The sequence below is a fragment of the Hippocampus bargibanti genome, linkage group LG06 (assembly GCF_051943395.1).
Source record: "Hippocampus bargibanti isolate YZ-2025 linkage group LG06, ASM5194339v1, whole genome shotgun sequence".
Taxonomy (NCBI): Eukaryota; Metazoa; Chordata; class Actinopteri; order Syngnathiformes; family Syngnathidae; genus Hippocampus; species Hippocampus bargibanti.
Window position 1 is genome coordinate 28,390,342 of NC_142739.1, and position 25,918 is coordinate 28,416,259.

The window sequence follows — 25,918 nt, forward strand, 5'->3', positions numbered from 1 at the left end:
CGAACATCAAAATGTGTTCACGTTTCTGCATTCTGAGCCTCTGTGTAGTTTCAAAGAAGAAACAGAGACCCGTGTCTGGAATTACAGACGCTACTGCAGCTAAAAAAAAAAAAAACGACACACAACTCTGACATCATCGGGCGCCAGCTCCAGGCACCCTTCTGGGTCCCTTAAGCTAATTAACCGGACTCGCGGACCTGAAAAACGGTCTTGAAAGGCCAGTAAGTGGATAAGTCAGCACTGCGGGTTTCGTTGCCGATTGGTTTGCGCAGGCCGGCTGACATTTTGAGAGTGCCGCCATGGCGACAAGGGTCCCGCCCCCTCCCCACCTCCTGATGAGATGCGGGACAAGTAATAATTGATGCAAGTGTAAGTGGACACCGCATTCCTGGTTTTTATGTGTTATGTGTGCGCCAAGTGAGCGGATGTGAGTCACTGGGCCGACGATGGCGCGTATGCGATGGTGGAGGACGTGCGCATTGCGGCAATGAGAGGTGACGGGAGATTGACTGTAAGCGAGAGAGACCAAGTTGGCGTCAAAATTCTTCTTTATACATTCAAAGCTATCCATAACCCATACCTATCTGGCCTTCTTCAAATTTCTATTCCCTCTCGTATCCTCAGATCCTCTTCCCCCCTCCACCTCTGTGCGCGCCCCCCGCCCTGCCTGTCTCAGCACAATGGGGGGCAGAGCTTTCAGCTGCTTCCACCACGACGTCCCTGATCCACTGCTGAAAAGGATGCTTTGATCCTCTTCTCTTTCATGTAGAACTGCTTCATATTATTTGTTATTTAGTTTATTTTTGTTTACTTTCTTTCCTTTCCTCTTCCTTTCATAACTTTGCTGCTATGTTACTTCCGGGTAGAGTGAATCCTGGCGGGAATGTTTGCCGCTGCTCACCCTCACCCAAAAAAATCCTGTGACTGTAAAGTGTCCTTGAGAGTTTTGAAAGGCGCTTAGAAATTAAATGTATTCATATTATCATTATTATTTTTGATTGGCGTCTTTAATCAATTATAGGTGTCAAAATCAAGGCCCTGAGGCCAAATCTGGACCGCCACGTCATTTTATTCGACCCGTGAAAGCAAATCAAGCATGTCAAATGCCATGATGCTTGCTAAAGTCCGAACCAAAATTTCAAATTGTCGTATGTAAACCACAAAAACAGTCATTATTCTTGACTTCGGATTTGAAACCTAGTGATTCATTCATTTCTTATGCGCTTTAGATGTTATATGTGGACGGGATGAAACATTCTAATGGCTTCTCCAAATTCATAACGGCCCCCGAGAGGAAACAGTAACTACTATGTAGCCCGCCGCAAAAAAATTAGCCCTTGGTTTCGAGAAATTGTGTGTCTCTGTGTGTGTGTGTGTCATGGCATGTATGCAAAGATGTGCGACCTTGCAAGGTTATCGAGCCATCTGCTGCTTCTTGCAGCAGGGAAGCATTCCCTCCGGGATGTAGTAGACAGGGCTGAAAAGGGGGTAATGGGTGGGGAGTGTGGTTATGGGATGGGATTAGCCATACGCTGGATTAGCCCATTGGGTTAAGTCTTTTACGTGGCGATGCAAACACATATTTCAATAGGGTTGCGTGGTCACCAACAAAAGAGTAATTGGTATCAGGATAGTTGGGTGATTTTGATGTTGCTTTCATTTCAACATTTTTGTTTCCTGCATTCTAGTTCCTGTTCAACGGCTATCATGCTTCCCCCTCTGTAAGAAAAAAAAAAAAACAGGCATCCTTGTGCAAATTCACGTGCTGACGTGTTGCAGTCTCGTGAAATTTGATGTTAAAAGTTTTGCATGAATGTTAATATCGACACACTCGTGGTGCGTTTGATTTTATGTATGACCATGACATACAGCACAGATGAAATTACTGTCCTCTCGGACCCAGCATGCAAGGCACTTATAATTACTTAACAAACATAAACATGAAAACGCCAATTTGCCGGGAGAGGGGAGCCGCTGCGTGTTCACGCGCCGCCATCTTGGGGAAAAAAATTGTCTGAAATTTTTTGAAAAAATAACAAATATGACAACACAAAGACAGTCATTCATTCTTCAGGACTTGCTGTACCCTCTTTGTGATGTCATGAAGCAGTTCTAGTTGAAAGAGGAGAGGATCAAAGCATCCATGTCAGCAGTGGATCAGGGACGTCATGGTGGAATTTGTACGTCTACTACAAGCTAAATGTTGAAAGCAAACACGAAGCTGTCGCATCCATTGACAAAAAGACATTGTCTCACATGTCCTGTCCCACATAAATCCGCTTCAATTCCAAGCCACGACAGATCCACATACGCATCGGCGCTGACGCTGCTTCCTTCTTATCGCGGGCTCCTCAAGCCATGCATCCATCCAACCGCAGACTGTCCAACAGCACTGACCTTTCCACTGAACAAAGCGGGGCTGTGAAGATGCTGCCCATTACAGGCGCAAAAAAGCACAATGGCCCCAGAGCTGTCCAGCGATGACAGTCGAATGGCACCGACATTCCTCCCATTCAAAAACAGTACTGGCATATTCATTAAGTTGTATCCATAATTTGTAAAATGGCTTCAAATGACTTCTACTGGCCGTATTTTAATAAGATTCCACCGCATATAGCTATATTTTACGTTTTAAGACTCGCGCTGAACATTCAGGAAGTCTTGTTTTTGAGTTGGTGACGAGTCCTCACGTGACGTCAGAAAAGGACCGCCTCCTGACCGTAAAAAAGATGCATTGTAGCATCTTTCCATCACGTCAATGTATTTTGCTGTACTGTTTTTTTTAAACCCTTGTGTTACATCCAAAAGCCGCCAGCATTGGGAGTCCAAGCTCCATGCAAGGAATGTATCAGCCTGTGGAAACGGGCTGATTCATTCCTCACAAGAGCTGGTCGGCATTTTTCTGCCTCTTTTGTGGGACGTTACATTGCAGTCCAGATGCCTCAAAATGACACGGAAGGACTTCTTTAATCGATGGATGTATGCTTTCCTCTTCAAAACTATTTGAATCATATTCATAACTGGATGTGTAACAAGAAAGCATATTATCCGAATCTGAAGCCATTGTTTTGATTCTCCAGCAATGCAAGACGTCTTGGCGTGACATCACGAACTGGGGGCGGGACTTTCTGAAAATGCCCAATTCGCAGCTCAATTTTTTTGCAGATTTTGGACACTTTAAGTCATTTTTATTGGTGTTTTGCATTTGACTAAAAATATCATACTGCGTGTTTTGGGTATTTTAGATGGTATAAAACGTTTTTCTGATGTCAGTTCAAAAACAAAAAAGTGAAGTTGGTTGACCTTTAAGACAGCTATAAGTAATTTGCCTCGGAAGTCCAAAGTCAAAACTTGTACATGGACCTAAAGACAAATCTCAAAAAGCTCGACTCAACCCTCAAACATCTTCCCCGAGTCGAAGCCTTTGTTACCACGGGTGCATTAGTGTCACACCTTGTGTTCCAACACATCCAAACATGTAGCACGCGAACATCTCCAGGACAACAAACACCTCGATTCAGACACGTCCTTGTTGTCAGGCAACGCGACGTCCTCAAGGTAGGCCATTGTCTCCCACGGTAAACTTGACCGTGAAAGGCAAGGAAACGCTGACCTGAACATTCGAATGATATTACAGAAGCTAACACTGAGCACTGCTAGCATGGATACTAATCATCCAACACATTTCCGGCTACTGTGTACACCCACGACCTTGTCCCAAGCTATTAGCGCCTGGTACTGCCAACGATTTTTATCCGGGTTTGGAATGAGTAGTTGCTAAGGGTTGGGGGTCTCGCAAATCCATCCAATGACTCGAATATTCAGTGGGAAAGTCAAAGGTTAATCGATTCTAAAAAGATTTGAAAGTGACACCTGTAGTCAGATCGCTTATCAATGAACCCAGTTTCCTCAGCGTCCTCAGTAGGGTAGAGGGTTAAGTCACTTGGGTCAACACTCTGGGCTGGTTGCCAACCAATCACAGGGTACATGTCAACAATTATTCACACTCACGTTTACACGATTAAGTCTTCAATGAACCTAAACATGCTTAGGAGTGGGGAGGACAGATTGCTATGTCGAAAATGCAACGACACAAAACGTTTAAGACTCTGTAGCCCTCAGTTTGTCCGAAAGCCAGTTCAAGGTGTACCTCATTGACTGCCTAGAAGACAGCTAGCATCGGCTCCAGCACGTCCATGACCCTTATGGAGCATATAATCAGCAATTGCTGCTAGGACTACAATATATTTGTCTTAATCATGTCAAACAACGTTGTTGCTGAACCCTTTTCAGACTCTTCCGAATGTTTGATGTTAGATCCGATAATCTCTTCCCCTTCAATTTGGATGGAGGACCACTCGCTTATCAGTTTGATCGAGTGCGGCGGGTACAGTGAGGATGGACGTGCAGCACTCTGCACCAAAGCGAGGGCTGGGCCTCTGCAGAGGACACACGCAGCTGTCTCTAAAACGAGTATCCACTTGTGATAACGCACGCCTGCCCTCCTCGTTAGCAGAGGGCGTAGGTTTTGATGGCGGATTGGGGGTGGGGGGGGGGGACTCAACGCGATTCAGCAACCACGGTGACCTTCTGACGAAAGCTGCAGTCAACACCACTTCCACCTTCATCACTCTAATCCCCAATTTTGACCTCTCGAGCGCAGACCACACCCTATGGAAATCCTACACCTGACCTCCTTCCCCAATCCCATCTGTCCTCGTTGATTACCCCTCCACCGCCCCCCACAATGCACCGCAACCAGGAAACGAGAGCCACAGCAATGTGAGCCCTGGGGGTCATTATCCTGTAACAGGATATACAGCCAAGCAGCCCCTCCCTCAGCCCTTCCCTCTCGTGTAAATCCATCTCGCTACACCTGCACTCGTGTCCTTCCTTTTCTTGCCGTCCAGCCCACCGCGCATCTAACAAGTCAAGGATCCCTTGACAAATCACCCTTCTTTTTATGTATTTGTTTATTATTTTTTTTCTCAAAATAATCATGGCTCATTTACAACACCGACCTATCGCCGCGCTACACCGGGAATTTCCACAAAAGAAGCCCCGCCCCCACTTTGACGCAGCACGCACGTTGCATGCGATGTGCCCCCCTGCGGCCTTGGGAACAGGACAGCTGGCGAACCGCATCCATCGTGGAGCGCCGAGGACGCAAAGCCGCATCATGCAAAAAGAGAGGGGAAAAAAAAAAAACATCCGCCATGTTGAACGTTTCTACTTCTGCCTAAGCATAACCCCCCGCACCCATACCGAAGTGATGGTTTTAAACCCTCGCATCCCCCTTTTTTTTTTTTGACGCAGCGGCCTGTCACCTCCCTCTGCAGGGACACTGCAACGTGCACAAGGGGGGACCCCGTCGGCTGCCTGCTGTCACTGCAATGACGCCGGCCCCCCTTCTGGCTTGCAGCGTCACGCCACTGCACTGCATCCCGGATTGATGCAGTGGTACACACACACACACACACACACACACACACACACACACAGACACACACACGGTGCAATAGCTTGCATCTGCATTTACATCCATTGGCCTTAAATTTGCCTCTGGTGATATTTTCAGTAAATTACGCCAAATTTAACAGGACCAATATATTGTGTATATGTATTCGCATATTTGACAATAAACTTGACTTTGACTATATATATTTTTAATCCTGACTACTACTTGTGAGTTATATATATATATATATATATATATATATATATATATATATATATATATATATATATATATATATATATATATATATATATATCCTGACTACTTATGAATAATATACACATACATATATAGCTTATTTTCACATTAGTATTCCCCCTATTGCTATTATATATATTTTTTAATCCTGACTACTTGTGAATTATATATATTTTTTTAAATCCTGACTACTTGCGAGTAATACATATAGCTGATTTTCACATTATTCCCCCTATTGCTAGTATATTTATTTTTAATCTTGACTACTACTTGTAATATATATATATTTTATCCTGACTACTTGCTATTATATATATTTTTTAACCCTGACTACTATATATATATATATATATATATATATATATATATATATATATATATATATATATATATATATATATATATATGTATATATATATAATCCTGACTACGACTTAAGTAAGGGAGAGGGGGTAAATGTATTCATTTATGTCGGTTTGCGCGTCTGTTATGTGACAAATTAAAGGGGGAAATAAGCTGGTGAGGCGCTTATTCTCGGTAACCGCATTATGACGCATGGGTCACCGAGGGTGCCGGGTGATGAGACTCCGCGGAGCATTAGGGGGTTGTATGATGCAGGTCGGGGGGGGGGGGGGCTTTGGTGGAGTAGGTGGGTAGCTTGGGGTTGCAGGTTGACGGGCATGGAGAACAATGATGGAAGATGGAGGGCGGCGGGTGGAGGTCAAAGCCACTCATGTCCTCTCGTGACACAAAAACTAGTCTTTTATTTCAATTTTATGTTAAAATAGACACCAGCACCTCACCTTTTCCACCCTGCCCCTTATATAAACCGATTAAGGCCTCGCTAAAATGGCTGGCAAGGTTACAGGCAAAAGTGAGGCCTACGAGGAGACACACAGAGGACACTGGGTAATTGTCCTCATCGGGGACTTTGAGTAACACTTTCCAGAACAAAAAGGGTGACTGCCCGCGTGTGCGTATGACAGTGAATGCTATTAAGACAGCAATAGAACAGTATTCTACAACAATAGGACAACGTTTGAGAGACGACGACAAAGATGAGCGATAGTGAAAAACGTAATGGTGGCTTCAATTATTTTGTCGCAGTGTTGCTTGGAGGCCGTTCCGCATTGCCGTCAATGTCACTCAACCACGCTCGGGATTTCCACTGAGGGGAAAATATGAAATGACATCACGTTTTCATGTCGAGGTTATCCACCCACTATCCTCCCTAGCACCGACCGGCACCTCCCGGTTTAACCTCCTCGCCGTGATGGCGGACTATCGTTCGCTTCTCAGACCGCTTCGGGTGTGTGTCAATACGGGGTCGAAGGTGGGAGGGGTGGTGGTGGTGGTGGGGTGACGAAGATGAGCTTACCCCCATGTTGGCGCAGTCACTCTTCTTCTTATCCTTCTCGCAGGTTGAGAGGTGTGTCCTCTCCGCTGGAGCGCCCTTAAAACGTCTTGCAGCGGACAGGAAGGGGAAAAAGGGGGGAAGAAAGACAAAATGGTGGAACGCCCAGTCTTGAGGTAAAACAAGAGGGAATTCAATGGAGTCTTAAAGGTGAGTGCGTCACCGACAAGTTGTCGTTCCTAACGGGGCTGTCGCGAATTTAAGATCGGCGAAAAAAACGTCTACGAGCAGCCCCAGTTGCCTTTTGGTGAGCCTTGCTTTAAAAGAAACGCCGGGATCTCACGCGGAGCATCACGCGTGGATTTACCACTCGACCGAAAGGACCGGCGTTACTAACGAACGAGCCGCGCTACCCTGCCTGGGAAACGCTCGTATCCCTCCGCGGCCCGTTAACAGCGCGAGCTGCAGGACGCAGTACAGTCGCTCCACGCGCCGCACAACTCCGCCGGTGAAAGAAGCGCCGCCCGTAGCGAATGACGACAAAGTCGGGCAGCTGATTTGAATACGCCCCGCCCATCACCAGTGAGCAACCCCATACTTCCGTCGCTTGGTTCGTTGTCCAATCGTGACCATGACCGTCTCTTCTGTATTGACCAATAGGCGTTAACCTTGTGTTCCCGCCGGCTAATTGGAGACAAGCTTGGCCCCTCCTGCTTTACTGCAGATTTCAGCGGCTAGCTAGCTGAGAAGCTAATTGTAGCCACGGTCAGATATGGAAGCACTCGCTAGGAAAGGGTAGATCGGACCAGTCGTGTTTCACTGATGCATGACCAGTATCTTAGGGTTCTTTTTGGCGTGTCAATGTGTCACGTGGTCAGAAACGAACCCTATCCGAGTGTGCGCGTGAATGTTCGTGTGTTTGCGTGTGCGTGTCCTGTTCCAGCTGTATCGATGCACTTAAAAGCAGCAGCAGTAGCAAGGGAGCGTCGCTCACAATGCAGAGTCAGCATTTACGTATAAATTATTCATTGCGGTAGTACGGGGGTGAACCTTTTTCTGCATTCCAAGTTTATAACGTCATAAATTAATAAAATATGATGCAAAGGAGAGGGGAATAATAATAATGTGAAAATAAGCAATTGAGCTCGTTTCGGGGGTAGATCGCTACCACTTTAAATTAGGGGGTACCCCTTAAATAGAACGTGAGTGATTGGTAGCTGGAGAAGGGAATGTGCTTATGACAGTAACTCAATCACTGCCTCGAGCACTCCCAATTTTATGCTCTTAATCTTGCTGCCTGTCAACGAGTGTGTCGTAGATCTAGATCACAGGTGTCAAAGTCAAGGGCCGCGGGCCACATCCGGCCCGCCACATCATTTTTTTCGGCCCGCAAAAGCATATCAAACTTGTTAAATTCCGTGATGATTGCTAAAATTTGAGCCAAAATGTCATATTTTTGGATGTGAACCACAATAAAAGTCATTATTCTTGACTTCAGATTTGAAAACGAGTTATTCATTAATTTGCTGTGTGCTCTATATGTAATATTTGAAGGGATTTAAACATTCTAATGGGTTCCCCAAATTCATAACGGCCCTCGAGAGGAAACCATAACTACAATGTGGCCCGCGGCAAAAAATGACTTTGACTAGATAGATTTATAAAGTAGATGATATTAAATGATGAACCTTTATTTGTCCGACAGTGGAGAAATGTACATTTCACAGCAGCAAAAACAAAATACAGGAGCTGCTGTAAAGGCAAACACTCTAGCGGCGCCATCTTGAAGTAAAAAAAAAAAAAAAAAAAAATCATAAAAAAAAAACAAATAATGTGACAACACAAAAGACACAGACATTTCAATCTTTAGCACTTTTGTAGGGTGACCCAAAAAGATGCGTACCCAGGAAGATTTCAATTCAAAAAGCTATATACAGTAAAGTCCCGTTATATCGATATCGGATATATCGATAGTCCCGGTTATATCGATACTATTTCTATGCACGCACGGAGAAAATTACATGCAAACAGGGTCGGATATATCGATAGTCCCGGTTATATCGATATTTTTGCGGACTCCCTTGAATATCGATATAACGAGACTTTACTGTATTTAGTACTTTCGGTACATTTGCAACAGCTGAATGGACGAGAATCCGACCATAACAATGGGAAATAAGCACCCCATTCTTTCCCCCTCATCCCTCAATTTCTGACTCAGCAGAACAAAACCCTCAGACAAGGTCATCTGACTTGTGTTGCTGTGGCGACCAAGAATTGTTGGGTGCATTTTGTTCCTGTCTCTCCTCCAGAACACGTGAGGAAATGAGATGCAGTCACGAAAGGGATAGGCGGCGGCGGCGGCCATTTTGCAACGAGTCCCCTTTAAGCACGTCAAACGATAGCGGGCGCGTTGGTGCGACGCTTTGGGGGGGGGGGTTGTGTAAGAACAGGCTCTGCTTTTCTCTTGCAAATTAGCAGAGCACGGTTGAACCCTCACTGCGCCGCTGCGTTCCCACCCCCCCCACCCCCGCGCTTGGGGAAAAAAAGGAAATGCGGCGGGGAAGAAACGTGACTCGTGGATACTGCATCAGGGTCGCCTTTTGCTGATTGTGTGGCACGGTTACATAAAATGATTTAATAGCCAATCCAGCAGGGTTGGCCTGGAGCGTTATAGACCGATCTTTTTCTTTTTAGTGTTTCTCTTTGCATGTGTCAACTTGCAGGATGCAATATAAAAAAAAAAAAAGGTGTGCTAAAAAAAATGATACCTTTGCCGCTGAGCTCGCACGACGGCAATGGTGGCGAACACGAGTTTGAGCATTTGATTCGACAAGGGCAATTCGTGAACGTCAAGGGCAATGATTGCTAACCTTTATTCAGCCAGGTTACAAATGGATAGAGAAAGTCTACACACTCCTATTCAAATGTCAGGTTACTGCGACTTAAAAAAAAACTGAAATAATTTAAACATTGATCCCATCATTAATCTGGCCAATAATCATGAAAAACCTGGCAACAAGCTGGCAGGGGACAGTGTAAGTGAAGGTATTACCGCCGAGAAAGCGCGGTAACTTGATAGAGTGTTTTATGCACATTAGTAAACATATTACGTTATTTCATGTTTAGCTTAGTACACATTATGATTATTGCACATTTAATTTCAGTCTAATAGCGTTATCAATCTTATTAGTTCAATAGTCGTTGCAAAGAAGCAACGGCTCCAACTTCAATCTAAGACCCTCCCAACACTGAGTTGTCCGTAGCTGATTGGACAACAGATCGCTGCTGTGGACATTCAAAAACTTGTCAGAGCGGGAGCTCGCTCTCTTTGTTTCCTATCTTTGTCCGTGTGCTCATGTCTTCGCCCCTACTTAGACGAGAAGTGCTTTTTCTGTCTCATTAGAATAAAGTAGTTTTTTTGTTTGTTCACCATCTATCGTCGTTACTGATATTTTTAATCACTGAACTTCTTTTAAAACCGAACCAGGAAAGAAACAAGAATTAAAACCGAACATAACTTTACTATACAGTAAAGTCTCGTTATATCGATATCGGATATATCGATAGTCCCGGTTATATCGATATTATTTCTATGCACGCACGGACAAAATTACATGCAAACAGGGTCGGATATATCGATAGTCCCGGTTATATCGATATTTTTTCGGACTCCCTTGAATATCGATATAACGAGACTTTACTGTAACTTACTTTATAAAACGACTTTATTATACAGTACAGTTTATTTCTTTAATTACAATCCAATAGCACATTTATTATACCTAAAATAATGTATATTTTGTGTAGTTTTAAGTCTTATTCAGTTGAAAATTAATGTTTTATGGGGTCCTGGGAACGGATTATTCTCCTAGAGGATATTAATAGAGGTGACAAAAAGTCTTGAAATGATTTGTCCTACTTTTGTTATTTCTTATCACAAAAACATGAGTCGATCCAACCCCAAAAGTTGGTTTCAAAACCTCGGCTTTACATGAATTTATCCCACTTATCTTCGCAAAGGCTGACATTTCTCACATTGTCTCCTGGATGTCGTGAAAACCACAGCCGAGAGTATATAGAGTGCTACTAGTTTCCCACCCATTTCAAAACAAACCGGCAGCGACATGCCAAAAAAGAAACATGTCCGCACTGGCACTTGCATACTTTCGATTAGAAAGGCTCGTTCGCATGGGAGTCATCTGCGTGTGAAGGTGATCCCGGCTAATCCGATTTTAGAAACGTCTGACATAATCTGTGCTTCACCCGCAGGGTCGGCAGTAGCCAAAGGAGGGAAGAAGGCGCCGGAAAGGAGGGGGCGGGGGGTGTAAATGCAGATTCGGGATAACCAGCGATGGATGAGGAGGTTAAGGAGGACCACCGGAAAATAAAGGGTGTGGGGTGTTGAGAAATGATGGTGATGAAGGAGTGAGTCAGGTGGGTGTGGATGGAAAATTCCAGTGGGTGCTAGCATGGATGACAGATAACAAGGCAAAATAGAACCATGACTTAGCTTTAAGTCATCTAAGTGCTACTAGACCAATTGAATCCACATTGCAAGTGGACCATGTTGCATGCTCCACTATTTTACCAAAGAAGAAGAAAAGCAAAGAGTGAATTAAACGAAAAGGTACTTTTTCTGCTGGGGTCATCAACTTGAATTTTGAATCCACGTTAGCTGCAGCAGCACTGTTTAAAAAAAATCATAAGGATTGAATTATTTTTTTGTAAATTTCTCCACTGTGAGACGAATAAAGGCATATCCAATATCCAATGAAATACTTTTTTTGACCCCCCACTCCACCCATTTGAAGTTTGCTGCTGTAAATTGAAAATGTCCCCACTGTGGGACTATTAAAGGCTTTCTGATTCTGATTCTGACGATGGTACGAATGTTGGGAAGAAGTGAGTTCCGGCCGCCGCTTGGAATTGAAGCGGATTTACGTAGGTTAGGAGACTTTTTTCGTCAATGGATGCTACCGTTTCCTGTTCGCGTTCAAAACTTAGCTTGTAGCAGACATGCACATTTCACCATGACACCCCTGAGCCACTGGTGAAAAGGACACTTTCATCTAGAACTGCTTCATACAACAAAGATGGTGGGGAAAGTGCTTAGGATTGAATGACTGTGTCTTTTGTATTACAAATCCAGCAGACATTTAAACAGTTTTTTCCCCGCAAGCCATTAACTCTTTGAACAGTAGCCTAAATTGAACTGTATAGTGCCGCTTTGCAATTTTTTGATGATGATACTAGTGCAGCGTGTTCGACCGGAAACAAATTCCTTGTGTGTTCTACATACTTGGCAATAAAGATGATTCTGATTCTGATTTTGTGTTGTTATTATTTTGTGTATTTTGTGTTATTATTATTTCTTTGTTGTTATTATTATTTGTTTTTTTACTTCAAGATGGCTGCCTTTACAGCAGCTCCTATAATTTGTCTTTCTACTTCTTCTTTTCCTTCCCTCTTCCTTTCATCATTTTTGCTGGGGTGAAATGTACATTTCTCCGGTGCGAGACTATTCAAGGCTTGTGTATGTGTACAATATACAAATGCACACACACACATATGTGGCACGCAGCATCTCCCCTCGCCATTCCCGAGGCCCTCCCTGTCAGCTTCCCCGCAAGGTTATTTCCAAGGACAGCTGGCTACCAGCATCGCGTGATTGGATGGCAGGTATTAAAGGGCCGCTTCCTCCTCACATCACACTCTGCACATACATGCACACACAGGCTCATGTAGTGCTATAAGACGGTGACAAAATTAACCATCAGTTTGTTGACATTTTTAATATATATATATATATATATATATATATATATATATATATATATATATATATATATATATAAACGCAAGGAGAAAATTTACATGACGCAGGATCGGATTTATCGATAGTCCAGTTATATCGATATTTGTTCCGACTGCCGAGAATATTGATATAACGAGACTTTACTGTATATATATATATATATAAGAAAATAAATAAGAAATAAAATATATAAATAAATATGTAAGTATATAAGTATATATATATATATATATATATATATATATATGTAAAGGAAAAAAAATATATATAAGAAAAAATATATACAGGTATATTATAAATTACGACAAAATAATATTCGCATGACATTACATTTGAAATTATATCAAATATATATATATATATATATATAATTTTATTTTTTTTATATATATATATATAATTTTAATTTTTTATATATATATATTATATATATATATATATATATATATATATATATATATATATATATATATATATATATATATACAGGTATATATTCTTTAATTTAACTTATTTATTTTTGCATTCTCACGAATTACAAGGAGACGAGACCCTCTGGGTGCTCGGACCCCCGGCTGCCCTCTGCATGGCAGCTCACTTATCACACAGCTTGCTTTTGCATTGAGAAAGGGGGGGACGACAAACTCAGTGCTTGTGACAACCCTCCAGACAGCCTACACGGACAGTCCTTTTGATTTATGCTAAGCCATCGCGGCACACTACAAGCTCAGCAGACCTGAAAGGCAAACGGCGAGCACACAATGAGCCCCCCGACTCCAAAATTAGCCAGTCTGCGGCCAGCTGCTCTTTCAGCACAACAGCAGGAGACGATTGACATTCATGATAATGACGAAAAAAAAATGCTCTGTCTCTGGCGCTTATAAATGAAATGTATTATTTATTACTATAACAGCCAACTGGTACAGACGACGCAAGAATGATAGCTGGAGCACAAGTCAAGAGGAGTTTAAAGTTGCTAACTGCTGCTAATTGTGTGGTCCTCTAACACAGACACTAAGTTAAAATGGCGTCAAATTATCATACGTGTTTGAGTCACTGACCCCAATGGGTGAGCCATCAACACCTGTCACGGACATGAAGCAAGAGCGATCATCGGCATGTCGCGAGTTTAGATTTCAATGGCGGTTGGAATGCTTTACAATGGCTTAGCAAGATTTGTTATGTTGCATCATTATATATATATATATATATATATATATATATATATATATATATATATATATATATATATATATATATATATATATATATATATATTAATAATCATAATACATTTGATTTATAAGCGCCTTTCAAAACTCTCAAGGTCACTTTACAGTCACAGGAAGTTTTCCTGCGGGTGAGCAGCGGCAGCCACACGCGTCGGCGTTCACGCAATAGATAGAAAGCTAGCTAGCTAATAAATAGCTAATAGATAGTTAGCCAGATAACTAACTAGATAGCCAGCCAGCTAATAGATATCTAGGTAGACAGCCAGCCAGATAGCCAGTTAGCTAATAGATAGCAAATAGAAAGCAAACAGCTAGCTAGCTAGCATATGAGCCAAATTGATAAAAAGGCAGTTTAAGTAAAATAAATAAATGAATGAATGAATAAATAAATAAATAAAATGCAGCGTTCACTCAACCCAGAATAACTCAAATAGATAGAAAGCTAACTAGCTAATACATAGCTCATAGATAGTTAGCCAAATAGCTAACTAGATAGCTAGCTAGATATCCAGCCAGCTAACCAGTTAGCTAATAGATAACAAATAGATAGATAGATAGATAGATAGATAGATAGATAGATAGATAGATAGATAGATAGATAGATAGATAGATAGATAGATAGATAGATAGATAGATAGCATATGAGCAAAATTGGTAACAAATGCAGTTTAAGAAAAATAAATTAATACATTGGGAGGAATGTAAATGCCATTTGACTGTCATGGCTGGACAGCTCTGGGGGCCATTGTGCTTTTTTTCGCGCCGTCATGCAGTAGTTTAACAGCCCCGCTTTGTTCAGCGGAAAAATCGGTGCTGTTGGACAGTCTGCGGCTGGATGGGTGCATGTCGCGGCTTGGAATTGAAGCGGATTTACATGGGAAAGGAGATGTGTAACAATCTCTTTTCGTTAATGGATGCTACAGCTTCGTGTTTGCTTTCGACATATAGCTTGTAGCAGATTTCGTCATGAGGTCCTCGATCCACTGGTGAAACGGACTTTTAGATCTTCTCCTCTTTCATCCCGGTCAAAGATGGCGTAGTCAAATAAACAGTCACCCGTGTGGTTAGCGCATGTTGGATGCGGGAACATCCAGCGGGGATGAATGACAGGTCACCTCTATAAGGGAAACGTTCATCCTTGAGCCCGGTACGGAGGACGCTGCCCCGTCATGGCCGCATATGTCGTGAGACCCTGGAGTGCGAAGGTCGCCTTGGCGACCATAAGACTCTCCAATTCATTTCCCTCCGTGTCACATTGCTCATCCGTCGCACGCCGTAACGGGCGCAGACACACATACACGCACAATTGTACTGTATCTAACTGTAAATGTATTTAACATTACTCTCCTGTTAATCTGCAGATTTAGCTGTTATGTTACCACAGCGGAGTATAAGGCGCACCCACAACGAATGGTGTACGGCTTACGAATGCCTTGGCTAACAAACTGTTCGGTTTACAAACGCTAAATTCACGAGACAACCCGCACAAGCCATCTGTACACTTGATGCAAAAAGCTATCAACCCAGCTCAACAGAACACAATTGATGAGGAACTAGGTAAAATTACCGCAGAGAAAGCACGGCAACTTCACTCGGATATCGTCAACAGGCAAACCTGGAAGGGGCTGGGGTTACGCACTACTTCTTCGAGGGGGGGCGGAGGGGGCTACTGACAGTAGTTGCGATACCTGTTGTAGCTAAATATGACTTCACATATAAGGCGCACCTGCAAATAAGGCGCATCTTTTGAAGAAAATGAAGGCTCCTGGGTGCGCCTTATACACCGGAAAATACAGTATATGTTTTTTAACTCATTCACTGCCATTCATGAATTTATTCGGGAATTGAAAATATGACGTAGAGTGTCATTCCCGAATTTGTTTGGATTTTATTTTTTTCTTGTTTGGGTGCCGATAAAGTGCTGGCCCTGGCAATGTTTTTTTTGCCTTTCCACAAGGGGCAGCATTTTTCCATTTTAGCGCTTTGTTCCAGCTTCAGCTGTTGTTGAAGCGCTCTATAAACCAATATGTATGTATTGTATTATACAGTAAAGTCTCGTTATATCGATATTCAAGGGAGTCCGAAAAAATATCGATATAACCGGGACTATCGATATATCCGACCCTGTTTGCATGTAATTTTCTCTGTGCGTGCATAGAAATAGTATCGATATAACCGGGACTATCGATATATCCGATATCGATATAACGAGACTTTACTGTATATATGTATTTATATTTATATATATATATATATTTGTGTCAATGACTAAAAATATATGGCGTCATGAGAATGGCTGCCGCTCCTGTACTTTGTTTTTCTACTTCTTTCTTTCCTTTCCTCTTCCTTTCATAACTTTGCTACTGCAAAGTGTACATTTCTCCACTGCGAGACTAATAAAGGCTCATCCAATCCAATAAATGGCAACCCGAACGCAGTTAAAAAAAAGTATGACTCAACACTACCTTAACTGCAGCAGCTGATGCTACCATTTTGTGATTAGAAACTGGTCTCGTCAAGGCTGCACATTTTTATTTCTTTTTTTAAATATTATTATATTGGATTATTGCCAGCAGCCTGACAAGCGGGAGTCAGTTAACGTTTAGAACGCCGGCCACAAATTGGGCCGTGCGCAGCATGTTCGCTCCTGGCTACTCATAAGTGCACACAAGCGCATCTTGCTCAAGGAAAGTGCTTACTCGTCAAACATGTCAATGGTAAGAAGAATGACGAGTAAGAAAAAAAAAGAAGACAAAGTCGCGAGGTCAAGCGGTCACTGCAACTTCCAACTTTGCTATCTTAATGCTAAAATACAATAGAAATGCCATAGACATGCTAATGCAAGCTAGCATTAAAACACTAATGGGGCAGCAACACTTACAAAGTGCAGTGTGGTATATGATCGTGATGCAATATGTAGGGGCGTGCTGGGAGGGGCGGTCGAGGGTTTAATGAATGGCAAGAAGACGTACAGAAGGTCCCCATCGAAGACGGCTGTCCGCCACAGTGATTTCTATTGTTCTTAAAGGACAACCGACACCTGCGGACAAGTTGCGTCCATAATTTGTAAAACCACTTCAAATGACTTCTACTGAGTGCATTTTACAAAGATTCCACCGCATATAGCTATATTTTACGTTTTAAGACTCGCGCTGAATATTCAAGAAGTCTTGTTTTCGAGTTGATGACGATTCCTGAAGTGACGTCACTGAAGGAACGCCCCTGAACGAAAAAAGCACACATTGTAGCAGTCCTTCCATCACGTCAATATATTTTGCTGTACTTGTTGGGTCTGAAAACATCATGTTGCACCAAAAAGAGGCAGAAGAGGGCGACAAAGCTCCATATAAGGAATTAATCAGCCTGTGGAAAGCGACATATAATGCATTTTGGGTATTTTTTTTCATCTGAAAACAGTGTTGATCGTGAAATTAGAAGGAAAACTACATAAATAACACGATGGCGAATTGTTGTGTGTTGCAGCCAACTGCGGTACCACGCATAAAGGACGTGTAAGTTTACACAAATTCCCAGCAGACAAATCAGCCCATTTTTGTGTATTTTAGATGCGATAAAACATTTTTTAGTAGAAGATTATGTTTTATGGGGACCTGCAAACGAATTATTTTCATTTTTAATGGTTTCCTATGGGAAAGTAATATTTGTAAGACACACTTTTCGCCTTACACACACTTTCTGGGAACCAATTAAGTTTGTAAGCTAAGGTATCACTGTATAAGAATAGTTTTCGTCACGTTGCATACATTCAACGCTGCTCCCTCTGTTGTGGCCACCTGGGGAGTTTGTAGCTGGGCAGTATGCGAAAGACAAATAATAATAATAATAATAATAATAATAATAATAAATTTTATTTTAAGCACATTTCAAAGCTCACTAGGACACTTTACAGTCACAGAAAATTATTGGTACTATAATAAATAAAATACAATGACAAATAGAATCCAATAAATAAAATACAATTATAAATAGAAACAAATGAACACCTTTCAACCAAATATGTCAACCCCTCTCCCAAATCATCAATACGGCACTAATATTAATCATTCTACAAAGCGGATAAAATAAAATATAGATGACATTAAGTGGGGTTATGTTGTTTGTCGCTTCACCGAGTATGTTCAATCCGTGGCTCAAAGCGTTAAAATAGCACGACATAGGTAGCTATTTAGCATTAGCATCTAACTTACGAAGTTGTCTCAAATAAGCAATTTGTAAAGTTTCGTGGGTAACATTTTATAGTAAATAATAAGCGGGCATGACAAAGAAATAGTTTGAAGCTTTGAAGCAAGCATTCCAGGCCTCTTTGTGTGTGTTTGGAATGGACAAAACTATAGTTTAAAAATATGAAATGCTCTCTCTATACTGTAGCTTGGGAATGGTATCCCATAATTCATTATCCTATTTATGAAGTCGTGTTACTAAGCACTTTTCGGCCGTCTTTCTAGCTCTCGGTTGCCTCTCTTTTATCCTCTCCTTCTTCTTCCCTGACGATTCTATTTTTAGCTCCCACTCGACGTCTTATCGGCCTACATATTTGCATCTTACATGTGCACTCTCCCGCGCGCGGCGGACATCTTGCGTGTGAAGCGATGAGCTTGGCGGAGGCGATGACAAGCATCCAAACCCTCACGGCTGATTGACTGGCGAATCATCCCTCCCACCGCATGCGTTCCTGTGAGACATTCCCTGATGCTGGGAGGAAGGAGAGCTCCCAAGGTTATATATGTGCCAAGACACGGAAAGGGGGGCGGATACACACACACACACACACAAACGCACACAAACACACACAAACTGTCTCCTTGACAAAGCCCGGGGATGTTGATTGTCAAATTTCCATTTAAAGTACGACACACATGCGACGAGACCAAATGAGAGGTCATGCGGTCGCGCCGCAAGAGCCAGATGAGTGACACGCAAGGACGCACGTGAGGCCATGAACGCATCACGCCCCAATCGGCCTTTTCATTTTTGCTGTCTGAAACTAATCGTCAAGTGTCATTTATTTGAGTTTGATAGCCTGAATATATATATATATATATATATATATATATATATATATATATATATATATATATATATATATATATATATATATATATATATATATATATATATATATATATATATCCCGTGCTGGACTCCGGCACCGCCATGTCTGGACAGTAGGGATATATCAGAATCAGAATCAGAATCATCTTTATTGCCAAGTATGTAGAACACACAAGGAATTTGTTTCCGGTAGAACACGCTGCACTAGTATCGTCGTCAAAAAAACTGCTAAGTGGCACTATACAGTTCCATTTTGGCTACTGTTGAATATATATATATATATATATATATATATATATATATATATATATATATATATATATATATATATTATATATGGCCTAAACTACCAGTAAGACTTTAGTTTGCTGACGAAGTTTCTTGGATAAGAAGCGAAACATCCGACACCTTCAAAGAAGTACAGATGACGTCTGAAGAAACCTTTTCATCAATTTTTGTTGCACTTTCCTAAACAAAAATAATTATACTTAATTTTTAAGAATCAGAATCATCTTTATTATGTAGAACACATAAGGAAATTGTTTCCGGTCGAACACGCTGCACTAGTATCGCCAGCAAAAAAAATTGCTAAGAGGCGCTATACAATTCCATTTGGGCTACTGTTCAAAGAGTTAATGGCTTGAGGGAAGAAGCTGTTTAAATGTCTGCTGGATTTGGTGCGCATGGATCGGTAGCGCCTGCCTGAGGGGAGTAGCTGGAAAAGGTGGTGGGCAGGGTGCGGAGGGTCCAGTATGCTTTTCCGCACCCTAGTTTGGAGTCTTGCAGTGTGCAAGTTCTCGAGAGCGTTAATTTTTTCCACCGTCCTAACTGTCCGTTGAAGAATTTCATATTTAATGTAATAGAAAAAAAATGCTACATCATGATTCCTATTTTCTCACGTCTGTGTAAGCTCTCAGTCGTCCATCGATGAAAAGGTTTCTTCAGCCGTCATCTGTACCGCATTCAAAGTACAGATGACGGCTGAAGAAACCTGTTCTCCCAGTAACTCATTCAGTGCCATTCACAAATTTAGTCTGGATACAACATAGGAATTGATAATATTAATAATAATACATTCTGTTTATAAGCGCCTTTCAAAGCACTCAAGGACACTTTACAGTCACAGGATATTTTTACTGCGGGTGAGCAGCGGCAGCCACGCGCGCCATCATTCACTCAACCCGAAAGTAACATAAAGTTGAAAAAAAAAAACACAAAATAAACAAATAATGACAACACAAAGACAGAGTCATTCATTCTTCAGCACTTTCTGCCCCTTCTTTGTGACATGAAGCAGTTCGAGAGGAAAGAGGAGAGGATCAAAATGTCCTTTTCAGCAGTGGATCAGGTTCGTAATGGAGAGATAGATAGATAATAGAGTATAACTTCAAATGCTATTGCAATAAAACTACAAACAGAGAATATAAAATGTATGTTTGATAAAGCGCTGGCCAGACCTCTGGAAATGTTTTTTTTTTCTTTCCACAAGGGGCAGCATTTCCCATTTTTCCATGTTAATGCTTTGTTCCAACTTGTGTTGTTGTTAAAGCGCTATTTTAAGCAATATGTATGTATTGCATTGTATTTTGGACAGCCGCCCTCATTTCAAGCTCATATAACTCCAGACCCATATCATTTAGGAATTAACTCTTTTTTTTTCCGATGAAAGAAGAGAGTCGAAGATTTCTTACGCTGCATTAAATGTTCATGTAGTCCTAAAATTCAATATTCTGTGGGTCCTGGAATTTGAGTGAAAATGACAAAAACCCTGGCACTGGAGTGGACACATTTTTACACATCATCTGGCAGTGAATGAGTCAATTATATGCCATTCAATTTCCCCAACATTTCATGACTATTTCAGGCATCTGAAAAGCACACTTTACGATTGCGTGTCGGCTCCGCAAATACCCCCACAATGCAACAGTGCAAGTCTGTGACATCCAGCTGTTCACATGGGCTGTATTAGCCACATTATTGTGCTCGGTGGCTGATGGCTCAATTAGGATTAAGTTGTGCCATGTTAAAATAGACTCACGGAGTCGGGCGCCAATGTCAAACGGTTAATCTCTATCTGCGTGCCACGGAATCAGTTTTATAATTACGAGGGAGGCTGTTTTGACCTTGGAATATTTCCTGTGTGGATGTGTGAGCTTCTAATAATAATCATAATAATAATAATCCAATGACAGCAGTGCAAGGGCATTATTGAACACGTGTCATTCACAAGCTAGCTCGACGTGTTTCACAGAGTTAATAAAAATACTCACACGCAACGACATTTACGAAACATGGAATTAAAATGCCTATATATAATATTTTGGAGAAATGGATGATATATATTTTTTTTTTACAAGACCGTAATCAAACTACCAGAATTATCCATATAACGAAACATAGCTCCCATCCATTTTTTTAGCCTGGCCTAATGATGGAGAATAAGAAGTTATCATATTTAAAAGTTTCATGCTGTAATATGTCAACATATGTGACTCCTATACACAATTGAAGCACAGACAATCTGGGGTCAATCTGAGGTCAACAGACACAGCTTGTTAAACTGTCATCTTCATCTAGAAGATCTGGCCTTGGACAGAATTTAGGACTTGGGAAACTCCTTTATCACCGAAGTAATTTACGACTTGAAACTCCTTCACAGGAAGAGCTCATTAGCCAGTTTACACATTTATCAGTTCATGGAAAAGACAATGATTTATTGCTTACAGCTGTTCGTACTTAGATGTGTGGTATTCTGATCAAGAAAACTATGTTTTACTAATGTATCACTTTAATTTGCATACACTGTCAATAGATAGCTTGGCAGAAGGCTGCAGAATTCAGACATCTGTCATGAATGGTTGTGTTTCCTGCCGGCAGTAAAATACAATCTTTCTGGGTTTGAGTCTTTGTCCACAGTGTCTGATCGAACATCTCTGACCCCGACCAACACACCAAACAAACTTATGATACAAATATTTACTCTAACATGCCGACGTACGTTTTTCAAACCACTGACTGAAATAATTTCCATGTAAACAACTACATTGATGACCTACTTATTGACTTAACCACCCAAACAAGAAATTGGCATACTTGACCTCGCAAGGAAACCGCCTAGCAACAGTAGCTACTTTCCTGCACCAAACAAAACACAGTAAAGAACAATTACAGCCTTTTCACCGAATACTTTAGTCATATGATTGCCTTGTTCTCAATTCACCATGTTATTAGCATTTCCGATTCGCATGTGTGTGTAAGAATGAGTCGACATGTTAGCACTCGTGCCAAAAATGTAATACAGAATTCAAATCAAAGGAGTGCCATTGACGTCAACAATGATGATGACGATGATGCAAGAAGCTAATCAAACCAAAATAAAACATCCCGTGCCAGATAATATATTTCAATGAGTGTTGATTGCCAACAAACATCTGGATGATTCTGTTGTAGTGCGTTTTGTCTGATTCAGAAAGGGAACACCTAAAAGGGAGACACGAAGTAGCAACACAACAAGGAAACTCGAGCTCTTGTCATCAAATATTCATCATTTTAAGCCCTCCGGTAATGTTACTGTACACAGAAAACATACGTACTGGGACAAAAAAAAAAACAATGTCAAACACAAACATATATTACAGAATTATGTATGGACTTTTTTAGTTCAGTACGCTGAACAAACATGACCTAATCATTGTCTGCCATTCATTTAAAAGAGGTAGCCAGTGAAAAATATATCACAAAATACCTACATACAGTTATGTAACCAACTAACGACATCACTAACTGGCTAGCTTATAAACTAACTAGTTCATTAGTAAAGCTCAGAATTTGATAACTGTTTTTTTAGGTTTCTTTTTTCTAACAAAAGCAGTAAATTAGTTTTTCTGACCAAAAAAACAACAACTTAGATTTATATATTGAAATATTTTGCTTCTGCAGTTTTGGCTTACATTAGCTAGCTCGCTATCTATTAGCTATCTAGCTAGCTAGTTGGTTATCCATTAGCTATCTATCCAGCTAGCTGGCCAGTCAGATAGTTAGCTGGCAAGCAATTAGCTATCTATTAGCTAGCTAGCTATCTATTAGCTAGCTAACTTATTATTTGAGTTACTCCAGGTTGAGTGAACGCTGGCGCATGTGGCTGCCGCTGCTCACCCACAGAAAAACGTATCCTGTGACTGTAAAGTGACCTTGAGATTTTTGAAAGGCGCTTATAAATTAAATGTATTATCATGATTATTATTAACAATTCAATAAATAACTAACTAGTCAACTAACCAACACAGTAACTAGCCAACCAGTTAAATGATAACTAGCTACATAACTAGCTAACCAGATTGATAATAACTGCCTAAGTAGCTAGTTATCTAACTAACTGGTTGATCAACTAAGTAGATAAACAATGAGCCAGTTAATCCGTGATCTAATCAACTAGCTTGCTAACTAATTAAATGCCTAACTATATAACAGCCAACGAACTAGCTAACGAACCAGGCAGTTAGTTAGTGAACTAATAAACTGGCTAGATAACTAGCTTGCCAACTAACTAACTAGCTAGAAAGCTAGCTAGATAGATAAATAGATTAATTTGAAGATAACTGCTTTTGATTGAGTCAACCCTAAAAGAAATACACAAGTACATTATATAATACTATATCATATTAAAGGGTACATTCTATACACAAACATATAAGACTTCATCCATTCTTATTTGGTGGTAAAATTGTATTTTGGGGGGAAAATTTGGGCTCAGCAAAAAAAAAAAAAGATGTGAACTATCAAAATATGTTAAAATCATTCATCGCGTTTAACAAGTTTGACTGACACGTTCGGACGGAAACTCATTTACAATATGCTGACATTCAAGGTTGTACGTTGCTGCCCCTTCTGGTGACTCGATGAATTGATCCCACCTTTCACTGCTTTTTTTACTCACACATTTTTACTCACGCTCGCTCGCCCGAGTGCGAGGGCGTTTTCTCCAAAGCATCACTCACCACGTTGCAGCTGCTCACCCTGTCACCGTCCTCTTGTTCTCCTCTCACACACTGCATCCTTCTGGCCTGGTGTTTGCACAAAATAGCGTGCACGTAATGAACCAGGTAGTGCATGTGATGAACCAGTGAGTAGAGCGAAGGGGGAAAAAAAAGAAATACAAAGCGGTTAGATTATTTGAGGGTATCAAATTCAAGGCCAAGTCACAATGTCACGCAGGCTAGTGTTAGCTTTAAAGGACAACCGACGTCACTTATAGCATCTAAAATACCCAAAACACACAGTATGATATTTTTAGTCAAATGCAAAACACCAATAAAAATGACTTAATGTGTCTAAAATCTGCAAAAAAATTGAGCTGCGAATTGGGCATTTTTAGAAAGTCCCGCTCCCAGTTCGTGACGTCACGCCAAGATGTCTTGCATTGCTGGAGAATCAAAACAATGGCTTCAGATTCGGAGAATATGCTTTCTTGTTACGCATCCAGTTATGAATATGATTCAAATAGTTCTGAAGAGGAAAGCATACATGTTTGCAATCGATTAAAGAATTTTTCCTTGCAATTTTGAGGCAACATTGGGAGGAAATGTCTCACCCAAAAAGAGGCAGAAAATGGCGACCTCTTGTAGACATGACAGTGTATTGTGTTTCCACAGGCTGATAAATTCCTTATATGGAGCTTGGACGCCCTCTTCTGGCGCAACACGAGGTTTTCAGACCAAACAAGCATTGACGTGATGGAAGGACTGCTACAATGTGTCCTTTTTTTCCGGTCAGGGGTGTTTCTTCAGTGACGTCACGTACGGACACCAAATCAAAAACAAGACTTTCGGAATATTCAGCAGGAGTCTTAAAACGTAAAATATAGCTATATGCGGTGGAATCTTTGTAAAATACACCCAGTAGAAGTCATTTGAAGCCATTTTACAAATTATGGACACAACTTGTCCGGAGATGTCGGTTGTCCTTTAAGGCTTAGAAAATTAGAAATTACAAAATTATGTTTTATGGGGACCTGGGAACTGATTATTCTCATTTTAATGGTTTCCTATGGGAAATTAATTTTTGGGATACACACTTTTCGCCTTACACACTCTGTCTGGGAACCAATTAAGTTCGTAAGCCAAAGTATCACTGTACTGAGTTCTGATAAAACTGCTCCGGAACCAATCACAACTTTGTCGTTCTTGAAATAGACATCCAAGGTCATTGCTGAGGTCGTGGACCTTATCAGGCTCAAGCAGGCCTGTACTTAAAATGTGTAAGCGTGTGTGTACGTGTACTCACCAACCAAGCCAGCAGCACACAGCCAAACATGCTCATCATAGTCATACACATGATGATGGAACCATCACAAATTCTTCAAGCACCATCTTTTCACAAAGTCTGTCCATCTTCCGTTTTATCCATCGCAGTTCTCTCAATCCTTTCCTTCGTCTTCTCTTCTGTCGATATTTTTAACCGGCTTAGCAGGGCAGAAGAGAGCGGATGTTTATTCTCAGCCTTCGACAGTTACCTGCCCTTGCAAATCACTCGGTTAATCTCGTCATGCAGGAGAATGTCCTTGCTTGATATACTGGTACGCTAAAAAGAAGTTGGAAAAAAAGCAGTGAGAATTTTTTTTCATCATGGTTTTACCAAATTCTAAGCAAATATCGACACCATGCTTTTAACCGCAGCAAAAGAAGCAATTTAGCATGTGGCTGTGTATGACACCTGGTTCCGATCAG

General features: G+C 41.2%; 2 protein-coding genes across 4 annotated transcripts in view; one reads left to right on the forward strand and one right to left on the reverse strand.

The window, feature by feature from the left end:
* The window catches only part of atp1a3b (ATPase Na+/K+ transporting subunit alpha 3b), a 34,979-nt gene extending 27,219 nt beyond the window's left edge, over positions 1-7,760 (reverse strand). For both annotated transcript variants that reach the window (XM_088999778.1, XM_088999777.1), the window contains exon 1: positions 7,095-7,760. In XM_088999778.1, the coding sequence (XP_088855904.1) occupies positions 7,095-7,100 (6 nt within the window). In that variant the 5' untranslated portion in view covers positions 7,101-7,760. The remainder of the gene's footprint in view (positions 1-7,094) is intronic.
* The window catches only part of rabac1 (Rab acceptor 1 (prenylated)), a 150,726-nt gene that overhangs the window by 36,253 nt on the left and 88,555 nt on the right, over positions 1-25,918 (forward strand). The gene's annotated exons all lie outside the window — the stretch shown is intronic.